Genomic DNA, 19,111 nt, shown 5'->3' with positions numbered 1-19,111 from the left:
GATGAGGCACCTACCACCTCTCTGGGCAACCTGTTCCAGTGCCTCACCTCCCTCATAGTGAAGAATTTCTTCCTAATACCTAATCTAAATCTCCACTCTTTCAGTTTAAAGCTGTTGTCTCTTGTCATGTCACTACATGCCCTTGTAAAAAGACCCTCTCCAGGTTTTCTGTAGGCCCCCTTTAGGTATTTCTAATACCTAAGACTGTTGTAAGGTCTGCTTTGTTTACAATGTAAAGGTGGCATTAATGGAGAGTTTTTTTAGATTCCTCTGATAGTGGAACTCTGTTCCTTCATTTCTGGAGCCTACGGGAGCTGCTGGAAAGAGGGCCTTTCTCTAAACATCACAGATTCCCTTCAGATATTGGAAAACATGCAGCTAAAAATGACCTCAAGGAGCCATCTGCTTTGGTGGGGAAAATGCCTTCACTCCTCTTGACTGTTAGATGCAGTGAGCTTTCCTTCTTGCCTAAATAGTGTCCTTGAGACAATAGTTCTTTCTACAGCCTAATGACACAGCAATCCAGATGGATTCATCCTCAAGTTCGGCCTATGGCGTGTGTGTTGCTGCCCTTGTTTTGTGTTTTCTCCCCCTGCAGATGCATTGTGCATTGGTTGTTTGCCTCTCACACTGCAGCTGTGCATGAGTAGTGGCTCATTTGAGTTCCGTCAACTCGAAACTGCCAGGCATCCTTGGCAGAGGGGGTGTTTCACTGAAGAGAGATTTTCCTTGTTTGAATCCTTTCCCTCTGACCTCATGCTTCTTCCCAAGGAAGTAGGTCCACTGATCTGGTTGTACAGTCGAGTCCTGTAGTATCTAGTGAGACAGGTGGAACTCTGTTCCACAAGGCTCTGCTGCCGTTGTATCTAGTGTTGTTCTTCATGTTGTACCTGACTTTGGGTGGGTGGGGAGGGTAGCAGAAACTGTGGTCTCCCTGTCTCACAGGGTGAGTCTTTGCCCTGCTCCCTGTCTTGGTGTTAGAAGTGTTATCTTCAACAGTCATCAACGTTTTTGAATGAATTAGGGCAGGAAAACATTCTGAACGTTACAAGTTTTCATTCATGGCTTTACTTTGTTTCCTTTTGGTAACCTGGTACTTCATTAGTGACACTTGTAATACCCTCTTTGGTCATACTTTTCCTAGCCACTAGTCTTTGCTGAAGAACCTTGTCAAATGTGTTTTAAAAACATGAGATTGAGCAGTCACCAATTTTTCTGGTTTTGCCCCAGTAGTGATATATTTAAGACATCTTGCACATGAGTTTAATGTGACTTTTTATGCATGAATCTTTGCTTCCTTTTCAGAAAAAGGAAAGAAAAGAAAAAAAGGAGAACGGTTTCCCCACAGTTCTTGCAGTTCTTCCGCTCTCTGGGATACAAAGTCTTCCATAACAACAGACGTTACAGTCATAAGTCTCATAGGAGATCAGAAGTTACAACTAAAATTTTCTTAAAGTCAAATTAATGTCAGCCTCTATATATAAAAGCATAGCAAGTATAAGATCTGATGCCACAGGGTTTTTCTGGTGCTGAAAGCCAGTGTTAGACTTCTTTGGAAGCAGCATCTTGACCATTCAGTTACTTACGTTTATCCTTTTAGATCTATGAGATCAAATGGTAGTTCATGCTAAATTTGCTAGCAGTGACAGCCTGATAGTTTTCCTGTCTTCACTGCTTCACCATTTAACCTTGGGTGAATTTTTGAAGAAAGATGAAGTGGAGGCAAGGAAGGAGAGCAAGAAGAGACGTTTTCAGGGGGAAATAGGGATTATTTTTTCTTAGTCAGTTTGTTGTAACTGTTTTGAGATGCTCATGATTTTGGAGTGCTGAGTGGAGATGTGTGAGCATATATAGCCAAGTCCATCAGCACTCAGCATCACAACTCTGCAGGACCTCAGAAGGATCCCTGCTGCTCCCCAAGCACTGGATGTGTGGTAGCAACACCTGTGCAATACAATCAGTTTGTGCTCAGGACTGCTTTATCCACTGGTGCTGTTCCCTCGTCCCTGTTTCTGGAGACCTCTTTTACTTTACCGTATTGACTGAATTCAGATAACCTCTGATTTCAAACCCACAGATAAATAATAAAAGTGTGGTGGTTTTTTATATTTTTGAGAAGAATAATTACTGCCATTTTAGAGGTACAAATAGTCCTTGCTTCTGACTCTGATTTCTTTGATACTATGATGTTTATGCGGAGAAAAGCTATTTTAGGTCATGTTTACGACTATGTCAGGATCTTCATCTGCTGAGAGTTGGCAGAACCCCACCAAAGTGAACTGGGCCATGGCACTGTGCTCTGGCTGTTGGTGTTTAACCCTCCCTCTGTCCCACCCTCATTTGGCTCAGGGAGCAGATATGTGATCCAGCATTTAGAAACGAACATGGACCTCTTGAAATGTTTCTTAATTGTAGCTTTCTCTCAGAATAAATGACTTACTAAATGTACCCCAAAAAGACAGCTGTAAGAGCCTTTTCGTCAAACCATGATTCTATTCTGCAGCTCCCCCCCCCCCCCCCCCCAAATGGAAAAAGAAGCCCCATAGATATTTAGCTTTCTGCAATGGTAAAAAGAGAGAGCTTGCAAGAAGAATGACAAATAATGATGATTAATACGGCAAATGAGTGCCTATAAATATTTTGAGAATGCTAGGGAAAGTAAAAAAGAAGTTTCACAGTTCTTTAATGTGCTGTAATATGTGAGTCCAGTTCAGTGACACAGAGCTCTTGGTTAAAATTAGATATTTGCAAATGGCAATAGAGGGGCCCTGAGGGAAACATTGCATTTATCTTTTATTGTCTTTTTTTTTCTTTTATTTTCTTTTATTTATATTTTATTGTCTTTTTTTTTTCTTTTAACAGGGTCTCTGTCTTGGAGATATTTATTTTTATCATTAGAACTAAGCTTATTTCTGTATTTTGTCTTGGAGCAAAGTTTTAATTTTTATTTTCCCCAGTGCAAGTAGAAAAGTAAGTTTTGGAACCAATTTCTTATTTTACGTACAACAATTTTATACTGCATAGCTGTGGATTTGTTACAACACAACAGAGGCTAAAAATTGACCTTTTATAATACGTACATGTGCTAATTAGCACTGCATTGCTCCACTGTAGCATAAATTCAAGTGTAATGATTATTTTCAAAACTGCAGTTAAAATTCTTTTTAGGTAAATCTACGTGAAACGTTTGCTGTAGTTTTTATTCAACTTCATTAATGTATTTATTGTGATTTCCCACGGATTTATCTGTGTCCGTACTGAACTTAACAGTCATTTCACACGCACTTAAAGCATTGTTAACAAGCTGAGGTTTCTATTCTCCTATTAAATAGAGGAGGGGAATTACATTAATACCTAAATAATCTATTACTTTGTAAACATGACTGACTCCCAGAATGTCTCCTGTAAAACCTCACTGTTCTTACAGGCTCTGAAGCACAGTTTTTTAATTCTCTTTTGCTGTAACATTTTATATTATCTTCTGTCTTGATTCTCTTGATGCTTTTCTTTCATCTACAAATTTGATTGGAATCTTTTAATTAGAAACTACAAGGTTATAAATAGAAGTAAATATAAAATTATTTACATCAAAAGCAAAGCATATAAAGATTTTCTCATGATTTTAAAAGAAAACCCCAACATTATTTTTTGATGGAAATCATTGTTATCTCTTCTAGCAAAATTTACTAAAAACCCTCAAAGTGCTCTAAGAAGGATACTTCAGGAATGAGAAAAATGTGTTACGAGGAATTGTACACTATGTTACAACGTATTTTAAATTATCTTTTTTCCTTATTTTAATAAGGAAATATTTTAATAAGGAAATAATTTTAATAAGGAAATTTATTTTAATTAGGAAATTATTATTCCTTATTATAAATTCCTTATTTTAATAAGGAAATAATTCCTTATTTTAATAAGGAAAAATATTAGTTGTCCTGTTACTAATGCTGCTTTCTACACCCAACTAATTATATGCAAAGTGAGGAAAATTTCTAAAATACTTCCTTTCAAAGTATGATTATTAAAGAAAGTGCTTTGCTTGCAAATGTTTCACTTGTGATTAAAATATCTGACATTATTTGATATTACAATCTGTCAAACATACTTAAGGTTATCTATAGTACAGTGCAGCCAGGCTCCCCATTGATCTACAATGATATATGTTGGTTGTAGTCACGTATGTGTATTCCCTTTGCAGAAGCTCATTCTTTGGGGCCACTTTCTGGAGAAAGTTGATTCCCAGCAAGGGTACTGAAGGGACTGTATCAGAAATCATTGCTATTCTGTTGTGTTTCTTTGTAATAATAAGTAGTCACACTTCTTACTGATTGCCCGTCTCTGTTACTGCGGTGATCCCTGAGGCATGGAGCAGGTGATTTAGAATAATTGGAATCTCATCCCTCTTTGGCAGGAAGGTTTGTACCTTCAAAGGTACCACTTTGTTTTTCTAGGATTCAAGCTTTCAATATTTGTTTTAGATAAAATGTCTTTGTGCTTAGTGATTTGAAATAATTGTTTCTGCTCCATTTACTTTTGATTCCTTGCAGACATCCACTAAACTTTGCAGTCTTTGACAAAAGTCAGCCCTTGTATAGTTGCATTAGACGCATGGGATGCTCAGTGTTTTCTGTAAGGGGGATTGCAGGGTAGTACACTTTATGTGCTACTAGAAGTTGCATCTGAAAGCCCTGCAGCTGATTTCAGAGTTGTTATCTGTATTTTCCCTCTTCAGTTGCATGACATTAAAATTTCAGAACTTTTTGATTGTATTGGAGGCACAGCACTGTGCTCTTCCATTAAGTTGTTAGAGTCTCCTTTCCTGGCTCTTGTTCATGTTCTGATTTGAATGCATCTCTCTTTGTCTCCAAGAACTCCCCTTTTATGACTGAGTTGTCAGAGATCAATGTGTCATGACCGTGGTTGTTGAAAAAGCCTCAAATTTTCTGAGAAGGTTCCTTGGTCTGAGAGCTGAGTGACCTAACTGTCTCGATTCAGTGGTTTAGAGGAGCCTTTGCAGGTGTCTGTCTGGTTACTTGTGCTTGAATGAGGTATAGATGGAATAAAAGTATGTATTTATTTCCTTTCTTTGGGTTCTTTTGTTGACATATATCTATGAGTGCAAGCTTCCTTTGCAGCTGGCTGTTTTACCTATTCACTGAGCAGGCAGGTAGATGTACTTAAAAATAATGTAAAGCCAAGACCTTTTAATATCTGTTTCTGTATTTTGTGGTTCTTAACCAGATATTCAGAAGAACTGTTGCCCTAAACCATGTACTGGCTGGTACTCTTAAGGTGCAGGTTTTTGTTACACTGAATGAGATCTTTTAGTTGTCATTGACGGGGAAATCTGTCTTCCTCATCTTCATTCTCTCTTGTGTGTCCCTTCCAGCTTCTTTCCATTGTATCTACTCATGGTGTGGCTATATAGTTTATTTGGATCAATTTACTTGTCCAGCAGAAGATGAATCCACTCCCAAATATTGATTGATACTCTGATGCTGATCTGACTTTCTGGGCAGTCAGATGAGCCGCTAAGGAGAGCAGGTGGGAACACGTGGCTGGGATGGGACAGAACTCTTCATTTTCAGGAGCAGCCCTTGCTATGCGGTGTTGCAGTGTTTGCAACCAAACATCAGGATTGAAGGAAGGGCTGTAATTTCTGGAAAGAACTGAGTTTGTCTCACTATCCAAAATGTGTGTCATGGCATCTCGGTAGGTTTGACATATACTTGAGATGCTCTTGATTGCACTTGAGTTTAAATTTAATGGTTAAGTTTCTTGGGTTTACCCTGCTTGTCTTGGGGGTGGTTATGTCTGTGTAAAGGTTTTCATCTTAATGTATTAATAGTAATTTTCTCTCTTAAATCCACATTAACAGCTTCTGTCAGGGAATAACTGTGGTCCAGGGTGACCTCGGAAATACATTAGCCTTGTAAATGTTTATCTTAGAGACATTCAAGGGAGGAGATTTCCCAGACCAAATCAATAAGATGCAATATACCTAGCAGTTAAAAAACAAACCAAAAAACCCTCATCATTTTTGCTCTTACAGTGAATGAGGTGAATACATTTTAATGACAAATGCTATCTTTAGTATATGTCCTCTTAGAAATTTAAGTTAGGCTTTTTATATTCTTCCTTACTGACACATTCTTTTTTGATACCAGCATGTGATCATGTAGAAGACTTGGTTATACTGTGTACAGAGATCTAAATGATGGCATATGTAGCTGTGTTAACAAGCAGAAAAAATAAAGTGCTGTAGAATGTTCTTTGCCTTTAGTAATGTTGAAAAGTGAACAAATGGTCTGCCATTACTCCTTTGATCAGAAAATGGTTGTTGCAGTGCAGGAAGGTAACTGAAGGTTAGTTAAGGTTAGTAAATGTGCTGCAGTGGAACAAGAGAATGGCAAAACTAGCACTGGCCCTTTGTACCTTACTGCATCTTGGCCTGTCACATCCTGTTTATGAGCAGGAGCCTAAAAATTCACATTTCTAGCAAGAGACAATGGAATTTTAACACCATTCAAAGCAAACTGTGCTGCCTGGGAGGTGGAAGAGAAATGCTAAATGCTAACATGATAATTTGTTGATGGTTGTTTTTGCTGTATTTCTGGTTGTGCTAGCTGCTGCAGGCCAGAAACATCTAAATGATGGTAGTACGTGTGGGTGGCCATATGTGCTGCAGCTGTATGTCACTGCAGATACCAGCTTGGCTGTGTCATGGGTCATTTTGGACTATTGGGACTAGCTGTAATAAGATTTCTTTTTTTTTTTTTTTTTAATAGAAACTGGGCTTTTGATTATGCATTTGTTTAAAGAGATGCTTTTAAATAATTCAGGAATTACAGGAACCACTTAGTGAAGACCTGTGGCCTCGGTTACAAAGCAGGTTAGACGTAATGGGGTAGCTAAAAGGATATCTGACTCTCTGAATTGTATCTACTGAGAGGCCTTCTAAGAAGCTTTCCAGTTAATACTGTGTCCTTCTAAACTGTAATAATCTAAATATGTGGAATTTCTCATCATGCCATTTTGGATGCACATTCACTGAACGGCATTTTTATAGAGGGCACTCAGCCTGAGCATCCTCTGTTAAGAGAAGCTATTTTTTTTTCCCCCCTAAAGGAATCAGCTGTTTGTAAACATGTATTCATGGCTGTGGTCTTTTTGATTTATTAGTACTTGCGCTTATATATGTGGACATAGAAGAAAATTCTGCTGTAGTGCAACTAAAAATGTAATAAAAAGTCATGTTTCTCTCGACTTTCCGTTTCTTTGTTGCTGTTCTTTTCCAGGGAAACTGGTATTCTCAACTCTTCTGGATTTAATGCCTATTGAAAGCCTGCCAGTAGTTTTAGAGAGAGTGAATTTGATGATTCACATTATCCTATCCTGTCCTGTGTTTCCCAGAGTTTTCAATAAATCGTTTGTTAGAGTTGTACTATTCTGTTTGGTATTTATTTAGAGAAGTGTAGTTTAGAGTTTTAAGTGGTTCTTCAATGTTTCCTCTTAGATTCCTCTGTCTACATGCTTCAAATCTTAATGCGCAGATTTCAATGAAAGGAAAATGAGAACAAAGTTGAAACTGCTCCAAAATGTCTGAAAGTAGCTTTTCTTATTAATTAGGTAAATAACGTGGCTGTTCGTTTCTTGTGAGTTTTCAGTCCTAGAACAACTGTTGCATTTCCACTGGATAGCTCGGTATTTTCTTCTACTACTACTACAATAAATACTCTATTTTTGGCAGATCATGACTTACAAAGTATTCCTGTGTTTGTCCTCTATAGGACTGAATGAATGCAATTAATTCAGGGAAAATACATGGCAAAGGAATGAACAAAGAAAGGAAGAAAGAGATGTTTCTCTAACACCCAGTTTTTTTTGGATTTAGTGACTGCTCAGGGGGCTGGGGTTTTGGGAGCCTTTTGGAGGAAATGGGTTACAGGGTGGTGAGTCAGAGCTTCACATAAAATGCAACTAATCAGATTTTATCGCATTGCTATTACCTTGCTTTATGGGCTTAAATAAGACTCTATCTGAATGCACAGCTTCTTTCAGGTAATGTCAGTGAGATTTGTGAGTGTATCCTAGTCTGACCAAACCAATAATGTCTCAGCTATTCTCCACTGGTCTGTATCCAAAGACATGATAGGGAACGAATAACGCATTAGCCAGTGGGAGACTTCCACTATCCTTTGCTCAAGATTTTGCCCAAGGTGGAAGTAGAGAAAGCCATTTCCTATGGTGTGGATAGGTTAAGAGGGAGGTTACTCCCAGCCATAGGTTGTGGTGTTTGGAATTCTTGAATTAGCCTCATAAATTCAGAAAACAGATCTTTTATTTGTCATCATAGATGGCTTTCTCCGTTTCAGTATAATTTTATTTGGTTAACAGCATAGTTACTCAGTAAATATATTTAATACGTGCATTCACAAACCTGTACAGTATGTTTTGCTATGCCTAAATACTAATTCTAGTCTTTTCAATATTGCAGTCTACCCACATTGCTCGCGCCAGCTTCCAAGTTGATGCTTTTGGATCATCTTTCATCCTAGATGTGACGCTAAACCAGTAAGTAATGATTGCATCGTACTCTGTGTTTTTTCAAGACCTGGTGCCAGTGAAATGTTATTTTTCAGCAGAGGCTTTAGAGGCTGTATTATAGCATAAATGCTATTTCTAGGTATTGAGTTCATCTGTAGTAGTGTATTTTAAGCTCTTTTGTTATTTTCTCATGCACTATTATAGGTTTTTATATTTCCGTTGTTACTACTTAGTAGCTATTGTAGTGTAGGTAACATTTTAGCATTATAACTTCATTTGCCATCTTTCAGTTAACCTTAAAGGCAAATCACTATACTCATTCAGAACCTCCATGTATATTAAAAGATAGATTTGCCAAAAACTGGTAGCTGTTAGCGTTTTAATAACCAAGTGTAAAGTACTGGAGATACAGCAATTGCAAGACAGCTAATCCTCAAAAAAGGATGAGATTGATAGTTGGGAATGATGTTTCTCTGGATGCGTTTACAGTCTTTTGGGAAGAGAGAAGCACTATAAGGGGGAAGCACACTGTGAACTTCGGTCTGCGAGGGAAGTCTGAACAATAGTAAACTTAAAGTGAGATCTGGTATGTGGCTTTAAGTTTTTGAAGTTGCATCTCAGCACAGCTATTTAAAATAGGAGTTGCTTTGCTTTTCTGCTCTGAAGTGAAAAGAGAATAAATAATAAAGTAAATAGAAATGCTTTAAGTAATTCAACTCCCAGCAATGGAACACAATGTTGCGTGCTTCAGTGTAAGAGTTGTGTTCAATTGCCACAAGAATTTCTGCCATACAGATGAACCATTCAGATTGTAATGGAAGCCACTCAAATTTCTTTTTTTTTTTCACTTGCATGCGCATTCTAAGCAGTGGTGATTTCTTTATGTGCACGGACATGAGTTAAAAACCACAAATGAATCCTTACTACTTACAGATGGCAGAGACACTGTGCTGCTGGAAGGAAAGAGTTTGGTTTAGAAGTATGATTGTATAACAAATGCATTTTAAAAGAATCTAGAGGAAGAATTTCCTGCTAAAAAGCACTAAATCCACAACATTGAAATGTCTGTTGGAAAAAGCAGTTTTTATACCTACTTAGACCTTACTGAGAATAGGTTGCAAAACCTGTTTTTACAGCCAGGCTTGATGGGGCTTTGAGCAAGCCCATGTAGTGAGAGGTATCCCTGACCATGGCAGGGGGTTGGAAGTGGATGATCTTTGAGGTTCCTTCCAACCCAAACGGTTCTGTGATTCTATGATACTTTGGGCGGCAGATTAACGGTGTGGCCACAATGAGTTTCTGGAAGATCAGGATTGTCCTTACAGTATGAATTTCGGGTCATCTTGATAAAAGTAAATACATTTAGCAATGGCATATGAAAACACAAGTTAAGGACATGCTTTTAGGAGCTGCAACAGTTCTCTGTATCTCTGGATTTTCTTTGTTTATGCACATATACATATGCACATAAATGCACACATATGTTTAAAATCTGTTTTGTTTTGAAATTTATCTGATTTTCATAACATTTTTTGTTGTCTTTAATGATATTAAATTAGTATTTGTATGGTAAGACTGTAAAAATATATCCTTAGTGTTCTTCAAAGTGCCAGAATCCACCTTAAATATGCACTTTTCTTGAGGAGCTGTGCTTTTTATAATGTGAAAAAATCGTATCACAGATTTTGCAAAATGAAAACAAGAAGTCTTCAAGGAAATTAAGATGTTTGACTTCTATCATGGTATTTAAATCAGCACTTAAACTACCTCTGTAATAGCATTTGAAGATCATACATAAAAAAGGGCCAAGTATGCCAGGGCGACATTTAAAATGTATTATTATTCTTGTGAACAAATCTATTTCATTCAGAAGTCTATATATATATTTCTTCTCTTGCAATTCTTATTCTCTGTATTACATTCTGTATGTATGTTCTAAGGATCCTGAGAGAAAAGCACTATTTTTTTTGAGAAGTGGTTGGCAAATTTAGCCCTCAGTAGCTTTATATTGAAAAGTAGTTGAATTCTTGTAAGGATCAAGGTCCAAGATTCTAGTTTTCCTCTGTAAAAAATATCAGCTGAACCTCTGCTAATATCAAAAGCATGCTGAAGCAGGTCCCTGTGGTAAAATTAGCTCTTACGCTTAATAAGCATTTGAGGAATGTTAAAGGAGGTATGGGGGACAGGGGTGAATGACTTAAAATACATAGGTTATCAGAAAGGAGAAACTGTCCCTGCCTTTGTCAATCTCTGTTCTTGCAGTCTCCATGTCGTTTAAAAATCGGTGTAATACGGCTTGCGCATCTGATCATCTCTAGTTACAATGTCAGTGGTGGTCAGTCACAGTAGAAGTGTTCATTCTTCTGTATGGTTCCCCAATTCATGGAGGACAAAATTTCAAAATTAAAATGATAGTAGCAAACAGAAAGCTTTAAAAAATCAGAAACTAAAATGTGCCCCTAGTGTCTGTCTGCAAATAGTTTTTCTTTCTTTACTGCTTTCTGTATGGACATTACTTTCTCTATTCCTGTAATTCCATCCAACTTTCTTGTTTTTCTTGCATACTTTTTCTTGACAACTTTTTTGTACTCTGGCAGTTGAGGCTGGCAGAAATGTTTATGGTCTCCTACTTGTCTCTCTTCCCTCATTGCCTGATACCCTCTGTTTTATCTCACCATAGGAGATTCTGTTATTGAATCTGAGTGTTAGTTGAAGCAACTTCCCATTCCCAGTCCCTTCCACTCTCATCTCTCAGAATGGTGGCCTGCAGCCAAAACTGATCTCTGCAATGAAACAAGCTGGGAAGATACAGGAGGTGGGCATGGAAATGTAAAAGCAGAGCTCACACTGACATTTTAGATGTCAGGAAAACCGAGGCCCAGAAAGGGAGCATTGTGCCAGTCCTGGATGCAGATGAAAGGAAGGAAAACAAAATTTTCCAACTGGTGTTATAGTGTGGCAGTTTAATTTAACATTGAAATCTGTGTGGTTTCTTCTTGCTCATACTGGATCTCAACCAGGTTTGAATGTGCGTTTGTTCACATTAAACGCAGATGTGACATACACTGAAACATTACCTTGAATGAGAATAAAAAACAGTAATAAGCTGTTACAACTACAGTGTAGTTTCCTTTTTTTCAGTGATGGTGGTGTTTTCTCTGCATGCTTCACTATCTTTCTCTCTTCCTTTTCCCCAAGTTGCCATAGTGTCTCTGCAATGAGCTTTTTTAAAGATAGAATATTTCTTTTTTAACTTTTTTTTTGTCTGTTCAGCTGGCTGATGTATTTACAGAGGAGCTTTCAGATCGAATCAGTTGTGTTTTTGAAAGGTTCAATCCCTCAGGCAAAGGTTAGGGGTTGTCTTAGTTGCATTGGTGTGTTTATGGATCCTTTGCCTCAGTATCATTATGTGTTCAGAACTTTATCTAATGGAGCTGTTTTCTGTGGCCATCTTTGTTAATGACGCCTTTGGCTCTGCCAGACCTGGGGTCTGTCTGGCCTGCGGTGCCTACCCTAGGTTCGCTTAGTGGTAGCCACATCAAGCAAGAAGGATGATCTAGGCCCTTCCTGGCTGCAGCATCATCCTCTGTATGAGGGCTCTGGTGCCGCCTGTCATGGAGACAAGTAGAGAGGGTTTGCTGAACCTCAGTCTGAGTTGTGCTCACTTCTGAGGTGTAGTGTGGGCACCAGGTACTCTGCCAAGGGGACTCCTGACCTTCAGAAAGCTTCCTGGAGCATCTGGGCACCTGTGTGTGCCCTGGCTTATCATGTTATAACAAGAAGAGCCCTCCCTGATCATGGCCTTTTCGTGGGAGAGTGAACACATTGATAGCCTGAGTGAGATCCTCAGGTTTGTGGTGATGGGGAAGCACGTAAATAAGGATTTCACTCTTATATTCAGCACTTCAGGATTGCTCTGTCCTTCCTGGTGGCACTTAGTCACTAACATGGAGCATAATCACCACTTGCTTTCTCTTCTTGTAAGACGAATTTAATTCCTCTAGTGTTAATGAAAAATAATCCATAAAGAAGTAGTAGACTGGGCAAGATACGCTCAGAAACCCTACCCCTTTATGAAGTCTACACATCTTCTGTTCCTGTTGGGCACCTGACTGTGTCCCAGAGGAGTGCCAGTACTGTGTATAAATTGATGGTCCTGATGATCAAATGTGTTCAGAAGGCTGAAAGATTTCAAATGAGTCAATTTTTATAAATTGCAATCAGTCTATTCACGATGTGGAATATAAATGCCCTTGTCTCCTAGTTTATCCAAAGGTAGGCAAAACCAAAGAAGCTTCTTCAGAAACTATTGATAGATATTTTGTTTATTTCAGTCTTAATTTAAATTATTTCTGGTTAGTGATACTGGAAAGTTCCTGGCACACCAGGAATTTATTATTTTGCCTTGCCGCTGAATGGTTTTTGCAGCTTCTGCTGAGTAGGATACAGACATTCCTCATGCCTTGTGGGAATGTTTATTAGTAATGTCTTTTAACTAGAGTTTTGCAAACCTTACAGAATCAGACCATAAACTTCATTAAAAAATCCTGGAAACAGAAGCAAAATAAAAGGCAGCTTGACAGCCAAGTGCCAGCTTTTTCGTGAGACAAACTGCTGAAACTTTGCCTGTAATTTCTTTTGGCAAATGGTCTCCAACACTAATATCAATGTGTCATGTAAGCTGTAAATGGAAAACATATTCCTAAATTTGCTCTAAATTGGCTGTGTGGATTTCAAAAAAGATTAGCTCCCTGGCATGGTTTAAAAGGTGCAGTTACGCCATTTGTGACTGTTATAATTCTTTGTGAGTCTTTATTCCGTGTTGCCCCTGTGAGCTTTGCACTCCTCCTTGTCCCCCGCAGGATGAGTGTGTGATTGAGGGGCTCTGCTTGATGTTACATGACTTGCTGCATTGTGGTGCTGGGTGTAAGAAGATCTCTCCATGCTTTATGATCTTTGTTACCCTCCTAATGCCTCCCAATAACTGTTTGGGTAACTGCATGTCGTAAGTAATGGTCAGATCAAACCTGAGGAGAAGCAGCTCTTCTTTCAGCGGTTTTGGGTCTCCCTAAAATCCAGCTCAATCCCTTACTAGATATTTTAATGGATGCCTTGGCTGCACACAGTCCCAATAGTTTTCAGTAGCAGCTGGAATTTATTTGAATCAAGGGAATTCAAACTCTGTTCAGTTTCCTTATTCATGCTCTGTGCATGTAGGCTGAGGAGCCCCACTTGAGTACAATCAATTTGGTAATTGATTCTTACTTAAAATAATGCCTTATTTTTTTTTCACCATGTGAGAGTGCTCTGAAATTTAATTGTGACATTTAGTACCAATTTTCAGGTAGCAGGATATAGGCTGGGTTCAGGTCTTTTGAATGAGGTACTGAATCATGTTCTGCACTATTTTTGAATTAAGTGGTGCTTATCATGTTCTTTGTGAATCTTTGTGAACATCTCAGCCCCCCCCAACAGGATTGTTCTTTCACAACCCCATTTTGCAAAGTCATCCTTTCCTTCTCCCAGTCTGTGATGGAAATATTAGGATGGTCATAACTGCAAACCAGACTTCATAAACACTTTCTCCCTGATATTGTTGCTTAATTTCAGAGGCAATTGTTCTGCACCACCATTGTGTTAACATGCTTTTCTAACATATTTTGTACAAACAAACGAAGAATGAAGAATCTGTTGAGATATAAATTATTTGAATAGATCATTACCCTCAATGATAAATGTTTGAACATGAGACTGGAAAAACCCTGTAGCATTGAGTTTTCCTCTCACTTCGAGTTTTCCTCTCACTTCAAGTTTTCCTCTCACTTCAGTATGTATATCACATCAGCGTTCTTTTTGTTTTATCAAATAGGTTCAGCTACTGGATCTTTGATAAAATGGCATCTTTAATGATTTCTGTGCCTTTTCATCAACCTCCCTTGTTTATCACCATCCTTGCTGAATTGTAGACTTAGTACTGCATTTTGGCTGTATCACATATAAAGGCAGCATAGTTTTCCCATTTCTAATTGATACCTCTTTACATAGGTCCCAAGATTTTTCTTTCCTTTTATTCCTTTTTCTTTCTTCAGCCACCCTTTTTTAATTTTTCTTTTATTTTTTAAAAAACTTTCTTCTTCCAAGCTTAGAATTGGCTGTTTAGTAAATATGTACTATGTTCTTTGATCGTATTTTATCATCACTATTACTATTGTTGAATTTGCAGTCCTGTTTTTTCTGTTTAATGTCCTGTTATGCTTAAGTCTTCTTTTGGAAAGGTTAAATTGCTTTTGAGAACTCCATTACATTCAATTTTTGATACTTAGTTTCAGGTTAAGAAATATCCATTATGATTGTTGCAGTATTATTGTCATTAGGTTTTTTGTTGATTTCGTATCAGCTGCTAGTAAAGGGTGTTGAAATCATCACAATGGCTACTAACTTCAGTTGGATGGGATACGAAAGTTGATGTCTGTGAAATGCTTGCAAATGCTTAATTAGCATTCTGGTTAAAATGAGAACAAAAAAGGTAATTAGTATCATTCATCTGTTATTTCTGAGTGTGTCACTAAGATAGTTCTAATCACCTGTGAGAGAATTCCCTGATATTTCTGAAACACCACTTAAGGTTCATGACTTCTAAGAAAAATAGCGTTGAAAAACATTTATGTATGTATACAAAATCTGTGCAGCCCCTGGTAAGATACTTTCCTAGCCCATTTAACAAAGCTTCTGAAAAGGCCAGTCCTTTGTTTTTCTCTCAATGGACGTGGAAAAGAATATTTTACTGCTTTTAGGTAATTATATTCACTGGAAGCAATATCTGTAGGTTTATAGCACCACAATCTTTGTGCTCTAGATGACCTTGCTTGACCTTGCTTGAGCAGGGAGATTGACTGTATGACTCCCATATGGTCCTTCCAACTTCAACCATTCTGTGATTCTGTGATAGTAGAATAATTTAAACATTTATCAGCATTGAGTATAAATTGCCTTTCTGTGGTCTGATTTTTTTGACACAGAAATAATTACAGGAAATGTACTACTGTGTATTTGTGTGTGTAGGAAGAAAATGATTAATTAGTCTGGAGAGATACTATCATTCTATTACTATAATGTTTTTCTTTCTTGATGACACTCCTTAAATTATCAGATCACTTAGGAGCTATCTATCTTACACACACATATACAGACATACCTCATATGTACAGATCAATCATGTGCTATTTTTAGCATCTTCTTTAAAGTAAAATAACTTAAACTAGGAAAAGAATCCAACTGCTTAACATGTTTCAGTGCCTATGAATTTATCCTTAAAGTGCTGTGTATCTCCAAGTGGCAGTACCTTTAACAATCGCATGAGCTCTAGCCATTATGAAGGATTTTAAAAGAAACATTAATTATATTTTTGATTTAGCCTCTGCAAGGCGACTATGACAGTCAAAGTGTAGTTTCTGGATTTACTGTTGAAATGGAATTAGTGGTGAGGCACTGGCACAGGTTGCCCAGAGAAGCTGTGGCTGCCCCATCCCTGAAGTGATCAAGGCCAGGTTGGATGGGGCTTGGAGCAACCTGATCTAGTGGCAGGTATCCCTGCCCGTGGCAGGGGGGTTGGAACTGGGTGAGCTTTAAGGTTCCTTTCAACCCAAACCATTCTATGACTAGTTTGGGCACCAGAAGTTTTACTTGAATGTTTGGATTGGATACTGTCACTTCTGTAAATAATACAAAACAAACTCTTGACCTTTTTGACTATTTATTTATTTATGCTTTAAACCAAGCTAGAATAGGATTTGTGTTTACGAAAGCAAACAGCCCTAAAAGTTGGTCAAATAGAAATTAATGATTTTTTCTTTCTTACTTTCTGTCAGATTCTCAGACCACTGTAGCTGCAACATTATTGCTGTCTTACAAATTGTTCCATATGAATACTAGTCAGAGTAAGATGTGAAGAAGGTAGTAAACAGGAAAATGCATGAACAGAAATTTAAATAGCTGGTATATTCTGTGCTGTCCTTTATAGGGCATCTCCTCCATGAGTCGGCAGCCTTCCTACTGATACAGTTCCCTTGATATCCCTCTCCCTGTGTTGTCCAGCTGCTCTGCCCTGTTTTTTTACTTTCTCCTTGAGAACTCCTTTGGCATCATGGCCTTCTGTATGTGTGCATTAAAAATAGCACTTACAGAAACAGAGGAAGTGCTGCAGGCCTTTTAGCTTGGGGCTCAAATACTTTGCTCAGCTAAGCAGCGAAATGAATTTGAATCCCCCTTTTCAGACAAGAAGTCAAGTGATGCATGGAGCTATGAATGAAGATACAGAGAATGAAGGCAGCAGGAACTGTTAGGCTTTCCATGGGGAACTGGAGGACCGAATGGATGGCTGAATAGCCAACAGTACACAAACTCACATTTTTTAATACTGTGGGATCATTACGTGAGGAATAGGTTATTCAGCCCTCTTCTATGCAGGATAGTCATTCTACTTAAGGAATGTGTTTTTAGTTCAGAGACTGAACCAACAGACAGTATTAAACCAATATGTTGTTAACATATGGAACATTTTACCTGCAAATAACCATGCTCAATTTGTGCACACAAATTCTTGCATCAAAGCAATGGACTTGTTTGCTTTCTTTGCAGTATCTATTACAGATATAAGGTGCTACCTATGAAGTGTACAGCCATTTGTTTCTGTGGTTGTGTGAGATTTATGTAGCATTTTTTAATGCATTTTGCTAGTAAGATTCAAGATGGGTGTTCCCACGTTTCCTCGCTCAGTGGATGGAAACTGGCTTCTTTCAACAGACTCTCTGTATCGTGGGTAGTCTTTAATGTAATTGTTTTCATTTGATTGGGGCCTGCTATCTTAGTGCAGAAAGTTGGTTTCCTTGAAGAAAACCACAAACAAACCAGATTCTGTACTTTGATTTGAAGCTCTTCGCACAAATTGCTCCAATTCTCTTCCCAGCTGTATTAGTGTAATGACCCCCTCTATGTGGTGAGATTTTTGTCCTCTTCCAAAACATGCACAAAAATCAGGTTTTCATATCCTGAAGCACTAATTAGCAAATGCAAATCTGGCAGGAAATGACTGATCTGTGCCCTGTTTCCCTCTTGTCAGGGGTGCTGCTGTGGCCATGGAAGCCACTGCTCCCTGTGCCACCCTGGGCTGATAGACAAGTATCCTACTGGAAAACCTTTCACTTCTTGAACATAATCCAAAGTATTCTGTTGACTGTAGTCAACAGTTCAAACAGTGGGACTCATTTGATACTTTACAGGCCTTTGGACTTCAAAGTCTGCTATTGTTACTGCAATGTTTCTGTAATGCCCCATCTAATTCCTACTTTTTTTAAATTATATGATAATCAAATTTTCCTTTTAAGTCATCTGATTGGAGCAGAACTCAGTATGACACTAAAATTCTTCAAATACCTAATTGCTTCCTATTTAGTTTAGTTCATTATTGTCCAAGTTTCATTATGAAATAGTAGGAGATGAATGAAGCAATGAAAGATACCTTGTTTACACTACTCATCAAATAGGGTATTAAAATCTATGTTTTGCAGAAACACTGAACAATTTATTTGCACCAATATATTAAGAAGTTGTTTAATGTAATGTTCTGTCAGATAATCCTAACAGAAACAGAGGCATGTGGCTGTTTTATGGTATGCTATTGAAAGAAATTTTTTTTTTTAATCCCTTTTTTGTTTCAGGTGTTTTAATGAAGTAGTATAGAATCTGCTTGTACTACCATAAAATACAAGTAAATTCATGTAGGCTAGAAAAAATCCCTTTATCTATTGACTGAAGGATTGGTTGTGTGTTAGTAGTTGTATTTCTTAAAAAAAAAAAAAGACAAATGTTAGACAGTATTTATCATGTGTCCTCATTCTGTTCCATTCACTTTATTTCTGCTATCCCAAAGGAAATAAAATGCTGTCATTTGGTGTGATACACAGTGAGATGAAGGAGAAAAATCATCTTGTGCTTTTATTAAAGATGACCTACTAGGAGATATTTCTTCTAAATTGGGCTTCTGCCCTTTTTTTGAAATAATAAAGGTCAATTGAAAAAAAAAACAACCCAAAACCTTACGATTTTTTTGTTCTTGATCTTTCTTCCCTTCTTTCTCCATAGAAATAAACCCACTTAGAGCCCAACTTTTTGATAGCGAAACTTATTTATATGCAGTGTCGTGTACCTCATATCAGATCTCCTTGTTCTTGCTGACAAATCTTTTGGGGAGGGTATAAACGTTCAAGAAGTTACAAATGTGCAGGATGTACTCACCCTCTAAGTAAAACCCCTCCTGATGACACACTGAAGATTGGCCTAAATATCAAGATATGAGATTTGTTCCAGAAGAACAAAACAAAAGCATTCATGTCCAGAGGACATGACAGATTTTAAGCCCCTGGTTATGTGTTAGTCAATATACCATAGTGGCAGCTCTAAATTGTTGTAGAGATTAATATGTAATTAACAAAAAGATAAAAATCACCCTATCTTTTTGTAGATTGTGAATTTTTGGTATCTTTTGGTTTTGCCTGAGCCAGCC

At 37.8% G+C, this 19,111-nt stretch overlaps 1 protein-coding gene across 5 annotated transcripts in view; it reads left to right on the top strand.

Moving 5' to 3' along the window:
- The window catches only part of ADAM22 (ADAM metallopeptidase domain 22), a 136,822-nt gene that overhangs the window by 9,158 nt on the left and 108,553 nt on the right, over positions 1-19,111 (top strand). For all 5 annotated transcript variants that reach the window (XM_065666433.1, XM_065666432.1, XM_065666431.1 and 2 more), the window contains exon 3: positions 8,501-8,577. In XM_065666433.1, the coding sequence (XP_065522505.1) occupies positions 8,501-8,577 (77 nt within the window). The remainder of the gene's footprint in view (positions 1-8,500; positions 8,578-19,111) is intronic.

This window comes from Lathamus discolor, chromosome 2 (assembly GCF_037157495.1).
Source record: "Lathamus discolor isolate bLatDis1 chromosome 2, bLatDis1.hap1, whole genome shotgun sequence".
Classification (NCBI taxonomy): Eukaryota; Metazoa; Chordata; class Aves; order Psittaciformes; family Psittacidae; genus Lathamus; species Lathamus discolor.
This window is presented reverse-complemented; position numbering and strand designations above follow the sequence as displayed.